Raw genomic sequence first — 12032 nt, 5'->3', positions numbered from 1 at the left:
CGGCGGGCTGGGAGGGAGAGAGACGGCGACAGCGTGTCTCCGTTCAGCTGCTTTATCCGCCGGCCTGCTTTGGTTTTCTTGCGTTAGGTTTCTTTGGAGGCTCTTTCCTGGCCAGACGAAGCTATGACGTCCCTGGCGGAGCAGCTGAAGCGGCTGGCGCCGCCCCCGCACGACCCCAACCCCCCTTTTTTTGAACCGCAGTGAGGTCGCGTCCCTGCTCTTCAGTTGTAAGGAAGCTGCTGGTATTGACAGGGACACGTTTTTTGCAATCGGTGAGTTTGGCTGTTGAGATGCCAGTGATTTTAAAAAATCCTCAGTCTGAAAAACAGCTGGAGAAAGATAAATGGGAAAGGCAAACCTGTATTCAAAAAGAAAAAAGGCTAAAAGGATAATTCAAGAAACTACAGGCTAGTCAGTGTCACTCCAGTCCATGGGAAAATCACGGAGCAGGTCCTCTCGGAGCCTGTTTCTGGGCATGTGAAGGGTAAGGGTTGGGGGCTCTAAGGTGGGCAAGGGCTGGAGAATTTGGCCTATAAGGGGAGATTGAGTCTCCTTTGGTCTGGAGAAGAGAAGGCTGCCGATACCTGTGAGGAGGCCTCAAGAAGACGGGTCGGGCTGTCTGGAGGAATGCACAGCTGGAGGACAGGAGACAGTGGGCATAAGTTGCAACAACAGAGGTTCAAACTGGATATAAGGCAAAGCTTTTTCACCGTGAGGACCGCCCAGCAGTTGAACAGGTTGTCTAGGGAGGTTGTGCTCTCCATCCTTTTGAAAACCCCAACTGGATAATGCCCTGAGCAACCGGGTCTGATTTCAGGGCTAACCCTGCTTTGAGCAGGGCCTTGGACTAGAGATCACCCAAGGCCCTTTCCAACCTGAATTCTGTGGTTTCATGAAAACATGCTGATGCTCTGCTCTTTGGTAACATGATGGGCACAAATAATGTAAAGTGGCCAAAGCCATTGCTGTATTTGCATGCTTCAAATCCTTTGTGCATATCTCTCTCCAGGAATGTGATACTTCTTGAATAAGAAAGCGGTTTTCTAAAACCAGAAAGATTGATATCATATATTGATTTTAAGTAACAAGATTGTAGATATTTATGTCTTTGATGCAACACAGGTATTTTTTAGTTTCTTAAGTAGTTACTGCAGAACTGCTGCATATAATAATTTATTTCTTCCATATTTCAACCAGCTGCCTGGTTTCTTTATTTCACCTGAAGTTGTCTGCTTTTTGCTTAGCCATTAATATTTACAAGCTTGTGTAAAATAAAGAAAAATCCAAGTGGTTCTCCAGTGGTGTATATGGAATATTGTATTTTCGATTATTCAAAGAGGTACCTTTGCTTGCTTCATCCTTATAAAATCATAGATAATTTTGCCTGGAAGAGACCTCTGAGGTCATTTGGTACTAGCCCAGCTGAGCACAGGGCTAGTTAGCACAGGTTGTTCAGGCCTCTGTTCGGCTGAGTTTGAGGATGGAGGTTTTATGGTCTCTGATCCAATATTGGGCCTCTGATCCAATGTTTGATGACCTCAGTGTTTCAAAAAAAAAAAAGAAAAATCAAGCCGTACCTTGACTTGGAATTTCCTGTGTTCTAGCTTACATCTGTTGTCTCCCATCCTTGCATTGTGCATCTCTGAGAAGGGTCTGGCTCCATCTTCTTGATAACCTACGCTATACTCCATTGAGTAGCTGCAGACAGCAGGAAGATTTCCTTTTGACTCTCTCTTCTCCAGACTGAACAAACCCAGTTCCTCCTTTTCCTTGTATGTTATTTTCCCCAACCATCTTAGCATTCCTCATGCTGGACTCTTACCCATATGGCAATGTTTTTCTTCTGCTGATGATCTCAAAATTGGACCTGGTGCTCGAGAGACAATCTCACAAATGGAGGGGACAGTTCACCTCTCTCAGGTATTATTAGCTCTCGCTAATACAGCCCAGGATGCTGCTGGCCTTCATTGCTGCAAGAGCACACGGCTGATACTTATTAATGTTCTTTTTCTTCATCCATTAAGAAATACTTCCAGTGTAGCAACAGGTTTGGTCTTAGACCTGTTTACTGTTTGATTTGGTTTGTTTAGTGAGGATGACATACACCAGTATAGCAAAGAAGTTGGGTATGCCAGTGAGGAGGCAGGTGGTGAGTAAAACTGTTGCCTTTAAAGCATTCTACCTTTTTTTTTTCCCACAGGATGCACTGGCTTAGAAGAGCTGATGGGGATTGATCCTTCATTTGAAGTGTTCCAGTCCAGTTTGTTTAGTTCCACATCCAAAGGCCTGGAACGCAGTGTTCAGTCTAAAGCAGTAAATCAGCAGCTGAATAAGAATATTTCATTGTTCCTGATTCACCTGTCCCCTTACTTTATGCTTAAGCCAGCCCAGAAGTGCCTTGAATGGCTGATTCACAGGTAATCCGGTGAATATCCTACATGTCAATAGATAAGACTGCTAGAAATGCCAGATTTTTTTCCCCGATGAGAAAAATTTTAAATAATTTTATTTTAGTTTTCTGAAAATACAAGTTAAAGTGTTAAAAATACCCATTTGGGCTTAATCTTTATGGGGCCAGATGTTCTTCTCTGCCAGTTAGATTTTTGTCTTTTGATAAATTTCTCTGAAAATTTTGATCTGTCATGATATTCTTTAAAAAAGCAATAATTTCCTTGCTTGACTTTCACTAAATTTACCCAACTGTAGTCATCTTACAGTGGACCTAGAGAGGCATTTATGTAATGTGCTTTTAGAAATGGACTGTGTAAAATAGCTGATTTTCAATATTAACTGTGAAACATGAATAGCATGCCCTTGTATTATAACATCAGCTAAGTGTTCTTATTTCAAGGTTACATAGGAAGGTGTGAAGAAAAAACAAACAAAGTATTTTGTTGTATTTATCTACATAAATTAACCTATCCAGATGCAGAAAGTGTAGCATTTCATGTCATGAAAGAGTGGGCAATTTTGTTGATGCAACCTTTGAATCACAAATTTTTTTTTTATATATGTATTATATTGAAATTCATACTAGCTTATTGTAATGTCTGGTTTCATATTGAAATCTATGCAGAAGAGACTAAGGTAATCTTAAGTCCTATAGGGACCTAAAATTATTGAGAGTGAGGAAAAAATTGCTAGCGCTGTTTCTTTCCTCTAGCACATACAGGCTAGTGGCCACCTTGGGATTCTGGGCAGTAAGTCTGAGTCAGTATGACAGTTGTCTCTCCTCTTGCTTAAAAGCAAGTAAACCATGTGTTCTGAGAAGAACATGTCTTTTTTTTGGACTTCCAGATAATTTTTAACTGTATATATATGTCTTTTCCTTAGATTTCACATCCATCTCTACAATCAAGATAGTTTGATTGGTTGTGTTCTGCCATATCATGAGACTAACCTATTTGTGAGAGTTATTCAACTTTTAAATATAAAAAGCCCAACTCATAAATGGCATTGGATGGATCCAATAAGGGTAAAGTATTTAACAGATGCAAGTTGGGAGAAACATGAGGGACTTTATTAATAATACCTTGACTCTGTTACTAGGTTTATGAATATGGTCCACCTGTTCATGTGGTTAGTACAGCTAACAGAACTGTGCTGAAAGATTTAATTGCAGGGATGGAGCCTGGATGCCCACCTGTTGTTTCTGCTATCTTTCTTTAAATATAAAGTTAATTATAAAAAGCTTTAATTGTAATTACTCTTTGTTTTGACAAAGTTAAAGTATGCTTTTAAGGTGCAAGTATTTGCTACTGCTAGGAAGATATGTCAATTACTAAAATATATGTTTATTTGAATATAGATTATGTGTAACACTCTTCATCATCTGTTTTAATGTACATACAGAAAGTTCCAGAGAGGTGTGGGAGTTTCCATTACTTATTTCAATTTAAATGGTGTTAACTGATCTGTAGGATATAATTTAGAGATTATATTAATTTTTACTTTAGGTACTTCACTTTACCCTTGAGTGTTCTAATTTTACTTTTTTCATCATGTAAAGAAACCTGGAGTCCCACTGGCAAGGGGTACTGTCATTACACACTGCTACAAAGACCTGGATTTCATGGATTTCATCTGCAAGCTGGTGGCAAAATCTGTGAAGGTTGTCCATTTATTCTAGAACACTGTTTGTTGTCACTTGGTTTTCTTCAGTTTTGTATTTGTATAGTGTTATGCTATTCAGTAATATTTTGACTTACATATCAAATAGTAAAAGGAGTCATTTATTAGTAAACAATATGGAAATTTCTTTCTATTTGTACAGATGACAGTCTACCAGAAATTCTTGTAAGGAAGTGGCTGAGAACCAATGAGCCTTGCCAAACTGATTTGGCAATACTGTATTACTTAAAGATACTGTATTGCTTCAAAGTACTTAATTGTCTTAATTTATTTTATAAAGTTATTCCTGCTAATAGTTTGTAACTGTGCTTTGAATTTGAGTATCTCTTTTTGGGGTCGTCATGGGTGGTTTAGACATACATCTTCAAATATTAATGAGAACTTAATGTTAGAAGGTGAGCGGAATTATTTGGTTTTTCAGTTAATGTCAAATAGAGAACTAGTTTTATAGTCTCAGAAGGGTAAGATGTACAACAGTTCCAATTATTTAAAGAACTAGAGTACATGTACTGTCAAACTAAGCAAAGCACCCACAGCGGCAGGGTTTGTTCAGCCCGATGTAGCAGGGGGTATTGAACGTATACCAGTCAGCTTCTTGGCTGTCCAGTTCTCAATCTTGAGCATTACACCAAAATCACAAGCGATGTAGGTTACCTTATTATGTTTCACCACAGTAGCTGAGGAATAGCACCCATTTCCTTCTGCCTTGTCTGCTAGCAGGAGGTGGTGCCTTAAGTTGTGCCAGCAGGAGCTGTTAAAGCTTACGTGCTGGAGTTCTGAGATTTTGTTGGTTTGGGGGGAAGCCGTATGTGCGTTTCCACTTTTCCTAATGACTGAACGAACTGATTTTTCTGTGGTCCAGGTGTTTTCGGAGTGTCCTGGCAACGCAGCTCAGTTGAGAGTTCTTCTTGTGTTTTATGCCTCCACCATTGTGTCAGCTCTCGGAGCCGCAGAGAAGATAACAGACACTATAGTCTCTAAGCTGCTCCCTTACGTCCAAAAGGTACATGAAGCTTTGTTTTCCTTCCCATGTGGTGAAGTGTACTGTGTTCTGCGGACACGCATCTGCAGATAACATTTCAGAGGGACATGCTATGTGAAATGTATCATACCACTCTTTGTCTGCTTTGAAACATCAGGCAGGTGAAAGTCCGTGAATAATAATGTTTTTTCACACCTCGGATGAGCACTTTAAGAACTCTTTTTCCTACTCTGCCTCAGGAATGGAGCTGTGAAAAATGGAAACACAGTTTGAATGAACCTCTTTGCCTTAGAGACTTACTGTGCTAAATAATGAGGAAATGGAGTCAGGGTGGACAGCTTGCTTTAATACCCTCCAGGATTGTTGCTTGGTTAATGAACAGAACAGCAGTTGATGTGTCTTCTGTATGTGTGCACCCTGCATGACAGTTTTTTCTTCTTGAAAGTTGAGTTTCTAGACCCCTTAAAAGTTAACACATGGAGAAGAAAGTAGTGTGATTCCGTAGATGTCAGAATGAAAATTATTTTTATGTTAATGTACTCTTTTTTTGAATTTGTGTTTGTTAAAAATCCACCTTTATCTCTTTTCCTAGGGCTTGAAATCCTCTATACAGGATTACAGAGCTGCAACATACATGATAATCTGCCAGATTACAGTAAAAGTGACAGTGGAGACTTCCTTGGTGCATTCCTTGATGTTACAGATAAGCAAGACATTATCTAAAGTGCCCTCATTAGTCAGGGACGGGGTGGCATGCTTGAACCTGCTTCTACAAACTCAGAAAGGAGACAAACTTGGGAAAAAGTAAGTCTACATGAATTGAGTTTTCCCACTTTTTGAAAGCTGAGACTGCACTTTGATAATTTAAATTTTTTGTTATCGTCCTCGTTAAAGGGATACTTTCCTATCAGAGATTTTTGGTAGCTGACATTTCAAAGGACTCGGAAGTTTCTTTCGCTTACTTTGAGAATTTGTGTGCTCGCTCCAGCTAAGGAGTCTCAGTGGTGCGAGTCTATCATCTTTTGGTCCCTCTCCTGCCACTTCACTGAGTAAAGGATTGCTGACAATGTGCAAAACTCAGCCCTGCCAGTAAGAGGCTTTCTTGAAAGTGGGAATCCTGGAAGAGAAACCAGCATAATGGTAGTGCAAATTTGAGATTATTTGAATAGCTTGGAAAAAAGAAGTTCTGTCCCTTCAATGGACAGGCTTTCGGTTCATATAATTTGACACCTGAAGTGCAAGTGGTTCTATACCACCACTTCTTTGGTCCCACAAGTCAGGTGTTCTTCTGGAAGTATCGGTAGTATTTCGTTCCCGTTGATCTATCTGCCATGCCCTGATAGAGTTCACTAGTGCTGTTAGCTTGCTGTTGAACACGGTGATGGAAGTTCGGCATGCTACAGGGAGTTTGCTTGCTGGCAGGGAGGTTAGCATGGGTATTCCAACAGAATAAGTCTTTGCTGGGATAAGTACAGTGATTACTTTCCGGATACTTGGATGCAGTCACAGTAGAGGAAAATAGGTTAGAAGCTAAGGTGTGGGGAGCTACGGAGAGGCATGCTTGATGCGTGATGCTGCATCCAGCCAGGCAGGTATAAAAGGAGACAAGATGAAAGAAGCTTTTTATTAGCAGGAAGGGAAGTTGCTTCTGCTGTCTTTAAGGATCTCCTGTCATTGAGCTATTACTTTTCCTCCCTTCCTTTTGCTGCCGCTGGGTAGTAGATATGCTCCTTGCAATGTTGAGGATATCTCTTCATGCAATCCATATGAGTATTTTTTCTTGCACTGCCAACTTTGCAAAAACACAAGTATGTTTGCTGTGCTATTGCAGCAGCTGTGCTCAACATGACTAGCAGTACCCTCTTTTCTTCTTGGATATTAAATACGCCAAGCAGCCTCTGGCAAATAGGAAGTGGAACCCTTTGAATCTTTACAGCATTTGTTTACAACAAGACTGTTACCTGATGCTGAAAATTGAATCCTTAGAAGTCTGCATGGTTTGAAAGTGTTGGTAACCCAGATGGAGCATACATGCTTTTTCTTTCCCTGTTCCATTGTGCAGGCCATTTAATTATCTGTGCAAAACCCCGGAGCTGGTAACGCTTTTGCAAGGCCTTTCAGCGGACTATGATATCTCTCCTCTTCTGCGTTACCTGTTGCCTCACCTTGTTTGCACTGTCATGAAAAGTGATACGGGTAAGTTAGCATATATTTTTACGATTTCATTGAGTCTTACGGACAGATAGCTGTGGTAAATGTCGTAGCTGTGTAATTTTAGTTGCTTCTGCCATTAAAACTGTGCCAATACCTGTGAAGACCCGATTGAGCTTTTGTGTGTGTGTTGCTTTTTGTTTTTTCAGGCCCTACAGAGGAGGCTATTTTAGACATTGTTATATCTGTATCGCTCTGATTTAGATATTAGTTTGCAGTATTTCAGCAGTAATTCATTTTGATGTATGAAATTTCTGACTATTAGAGATGTATTGTAGTACTGCAAAATCCTTTTTAGGTAGATTACGTGTACTCTGTATTTGGTTTAAGTAATGGAGATCTGTGTTTACCTGATGAATTAAATGTGCCTGGGAACAGTCTGGGACAGCAAGGCTGACTGGCATGCAGTAGTAGCCTGTGTCTACACTAGTAAGTCTTTTTGCACTGTGGGCTTGTAACTGCCAAGTCATGACCGGGAAAGCTCTTTTGTTGAAAAAGTCCAGATTCACACCAGGGAATGCTGTAGGGAGTTGCTGGCACAGGTTGTGGTAGCAGGTCTGGCACGTTCCAAAGCATACTTGAATTTATTGGTAGCAGTACAGCCTTTGGCATTTTAATGCCGTTGGTATAAATCTTTGCTAGCAGCTCACGGAGAGTTAGTGCTAGTAATCAGTGAACGTTGTAGTCTTCAAGTTGTGTGCTTGATTCAACAGGTGATGATGCCTGTACAAGCTATTAGCTTTAATCGTTTGAGGGGGCTTATTCTCCAGCTATTGTTCATCTTTTATGATTATGCATTGTCCTTAGAGGAACAAGAAGAATCTGAGGAGGCAGAGAATCAGATTTACATCAGACATCTTGAAGCTATTCTTCAGAGTATACCGTTGGAAAAGGATTTAGATCACCTGTTGGCTTCGTGAGTTAACTTTGATTATTTTTCTTCTGCAGTACTACAGTCATTTCTGGTTTAATAACAACTAATTCCTGACAATGGCATTAGCATTATATGCGTGTTCTTCTGAGTTCATAAGTTAACTCCAAACCTGGATTTTGAAACATTCAGTAATTCAGAAGAGCCATGCTTTTAGTGCTTGTGGGACAGAGTGAAGCTTCAGGCCAGGAGCAAATCTGTACTTGCAATAAGTAACGCATATTAATCCTAACCTGTTTAGCGGTGTGCTTTATAACATTAATGAAAACTGTACTATCCAAAACATGGTGACTTTTCCTTTTGTTTGTAATTTTAGCAAGTTTCTTGAAGAGTTTATGTCCTGTGGTACAGAGATTGAATCTAATCCCACCAAAATGGCTGCACTCAATCAAAAGATGCTTCCTCTTATCAGACTTCTTGAGAGAAAGTAAGTTCCATTTTTCTATGACAGACCCACGATCTGTAGAGTGGTAATGTCAGCTATGATCTTGGCTCATTGGGTGTTGTAAGACAATATACTTGCCCAAATACAGTAGATATAACTGACTCCTAATCTTTCCGCAGATTTTATTTTACTGATCTGTCCTTACATATTTTGTTATCAATGTAATACATGGACAGACCTACTGACTTTGTACAGCTGTTTGCTGTGTAGCACGACCTTTTCTGCTTGTTATTTATCCTAGTGATCTGCATATCACTATCTGGGTTAAGACATAATGGTTGATTGCCTTTGCAAAGCGACTTAAAGTAGTTGGTTCAGATGAGTGCGTGTGCATTCAGCTTCTTTGTATTTCCCTGTATTTCTCTAGTGTCTCTCTTTTCTGTAATGCTCTGTGGAAAATGCTGGGGATTTTGTCTGTTGGCAGGTATCCAAAAGCCTTAGACTCTGTGTTGGAGAAGCATCTGGAAGATTGCACAGATGAGGCTGACCAAAATCTTTTTCATCAATTTATTTCTCTTTCATTAAGCTGTGGCAAATACAAGGTAAGTAGAAGCTCCGTTCACGATCCTAGCTCTTACTGGTTACACTGTCAGAAGGCTGATATTTTGGCAAAGTTCTGCCCTCTCTTCCTCTTTCTAAACAAAATCTCTACCATTCCCACCCAAAACAAACAAACAAACAAAACCAAAACACCAAGAACTCAACTTACTTCAGTGTGATTTGGGGAGAGGGGCTTCACCAATACTGTGGTGAAATCAAAAGCTCTCAGATCTTGTAAGGTTGTGTTTATCATGAACAGTCATAAGTGTGAGCTTTTTTTCATGGTTAAAATTGATACGTTTCCACCTGCCCCGATTGCTATCAATAATTCTTTTTCCGTAGGAACATGGCCACTACATATACTGTAGTATAAATGTATTGATAGTGACAACGTGGTGGTCCCCAGCAAGGCCTCATCTTACCTAAAGATTTTGTCAGTGTCAGAGAAACTGTTTGGGGAAAGTCAACAAACAACTTTATCGCTGTGGCTCAGTCCTTTTTGTTGCATTGATTTTTATCAATGTTTACAGTCAGTAACATGGCAGAATAGAGTGACTACAGAGTTCTTCCTGTGCCATTTCTGAAGAGCAGTTGAAGCTCAGCCAAACACAGAATAACCATGAATGCAACAGATCTGTCCAAGGAATTTATTCTTAAGAGATGGTTAGTATTATGGCTGTTGTTTGCAATGAACTGAAAGACTGAAAGCACTTAGGAAAAAATTATAAACTACATAAAGAAGTGCTTCATGTATTTTTGTGCTGATTTAATGAAGGCACAGATTCTGTGACTGAATAAAAATTGGATTAAGAGGAAAACAAGGCATGCAGAACAAAGGCATATGACTGTCTTCTGGCCTTTGAAGTTCCTGAGATAAGTGCATGCAATTGGACTGGCAGGGATGCCTTTTTAACGGTTTCTATCTGTGCTCTGTCACACTGACATTGTCACCAGAGCTTTCTCAGAATCCTTAGATAAGTGTAGTGCTTTTCCGGGACAAAAAGGTGTCTGTGGCTTAATGTACTTTTCAAGCTGTATTCCAAAACCTGTCTGCCAAAGAGATGAAGACCAAATTTGAAACAGTTATACAACATCATTGTTCTGTAATTGATGCTTTTTGGGTCTGAATTATACGCGTTTTCTTCTGGTACAAAAAATGACTGGAAGAATTTCTCCCGTTGTCCTTATATATATGTAAAGTATTTTTGACAAGCAGTGAGTCACTCTGAAATCTGTATTTCAGTTTCTGGAAGACTCTGATACCTCCCTTCTGCTTAGTTTGAATCATCCTCAGCCAGCTGTGCGGGTCCTGGCTCTTCAGCATTTGAAAGATGTTATTGAAACATCAAAGGTTTGTGTCCTGAATCTCTCACTTACAGAACTGACTTAACATATAATGTCTTCAAAAAGCTGTTTGCCAGACACATCAGTTGAAGATGAGTGGTACGTTAAACTATTCGTATGTCATCCTCACTGTTTTTCATGATGTTTCCAGTAGCCTTTCATCACCATTTTCCCATATTCTGGTGTCCGGATGTAGTTCTTGTGTCATAAGCTGCTTATATTCTAAGATAAAATATAAGTTAATGGATACTTCTGGTTTTCTTTCTTTTGTTGATGAAAGTTAGTCTGCCTGTGAGGTTTAATTTAGATAATGTTACTGCTTTTCTTGTACTAGGATTCAGATATTTCATTAAAAGACTGTAAATTGTGCTACCAAGAAATGATTTTTTTTTTTTTTTTCCTTTGGCTCTTTTTTCCTTTATTTTTTCAGGAAGGCTTTGATCAGTCTTTCATAGAAGAAGCAATTTTTGGTCGGCTCAAGGATGACAACAGAGATGTTGTAATGTCTGCACTCAGCTCTTTGGAGGTAAGGGTGTATCTTTTGATATGTCAGGTGAGATTTTAGCTGGTCTTGAATATTTGTGTCTGGTATATATTCTTTGTAATTGCCCTTCTTCGAGTCATGTCCTTAGTGTACAGCTTTTGTCCTTTAACAGGATGAAGCAGCACAAATTTAGGAGGCTTGTGTTGTTTACCGCCTTGCAAATCCCGCCCCAAATTTCTGCTTTCCCAGAGTGCTTCCCAGATCTTTCCCAAAGTATTTGCAGTTAACCTGAATTTATTGATTTATTTTTTTTTATAGTTAGTAAAGCAGATTTTAATTTTTTATTATTATTTGAAGTGTGCTTGCTGCTTATCCTGTACATTTGTCTATAAAAACACAAGCCATGTTATCTGCCTTTTGGATGGAAAATGGTGCAGTGACAAGTCATTATACGAGTGAGAAGTACTCAGTTGAGTTTTTCCGTATGAGAGTCATTTGGTCAGTTGATAGTGGCAAAGTCCTAAACTCCAGCTCAGATTTACTGGATAGGACTCTGGTATGCATTGTACTGATTGTTTCCAGCCAGAGTAACAGTCTGTCTTTATTGCTTCTCCTAGTAGTAGTGGAGAATATTATTAGCAGTAGTATAATTGGTCTGTGTGTTCATTCATTCTCCATCACTGAAAAATAGGAATAGAAGCACGTGAGTGCTTCTTTAAACTTTGGTATCTTTTGTTAATGTGCCTTATGTTTTTGTCATACAGATGCTGTGTAAAGTAAAAGCAGTTCTTAATTATAGAATGTTTTGCTTATTGTTTGTCAATTTTACCAAACGTTTCTGCATTCGATAAATTCTCCGTACTTTAGCATATCAAGAGGGCATACTGGCTGGCCTTATAACTTCTGGTTATCCTGATAATATTTTTATTATGTGATGATCAATAGGAGTGCAATTAGTGATGTT

The 12032-nt window shown here is 39.4% G+C and overlaps 1 protein-coding gene across 1 annotated transcript in view; it reads left to right on the top strand.

The window, feature by feature from the left end:
* The first annotated feature begins 123 nt into the window (after window positions 1–123).
* Window positions 124–12032, top strand: part of HEATR1 (HEAT repeat containing 1) — a 38621-nt gene continuing 26712 nt past the window's right edge. The window contains 13 exon segments of the mRNA XM_009701890.1: window positions 124–186; window positions 188–272; window positions 2201–2417; window positions 3334–3475; window positions 4010–4111; window positions 4994–5134; window positions 5706–5917; window positions 7176–7309; window positions 8141–8240; window positions 8572–8682; window positions 9125–9242; window positions 10484–10591; window positions 11015–11110. Of these exon segments, the coding sequence (XP_009700192.1) occupies window positions 124–186; window positions 188–272; window positions 2201–2417; window positions 3334–3475; window positions 4010–4111; window positions 4994–5134; window positions 5706–5917; window positions 7176–7309; window positions 8141–8240; window positions 8572–8682; window positions 9125–9242; window positions 10484–10591; window positions 11015–11110 (1629 nt within the window).

The sequence above is a fragment of the Cariama cristata genome, unplaced genomic scaffold, assembly GCF_000690535.1.
Source record: "Cariama cristata isolate BGI_N322 unplaced genomic scaffold, ASM69053v1 scaffold1506, whole genome shotgun sequence".
Taxonomy (NCBI): Eukaryota; Metazoa; Chordata; class Aves; order Cariamiformes; family Cariamidae; genus Cariama; species Cariama cristata.
This window is presented reverse-complemented; position numbering and strand designations above follow the sequence as displayed.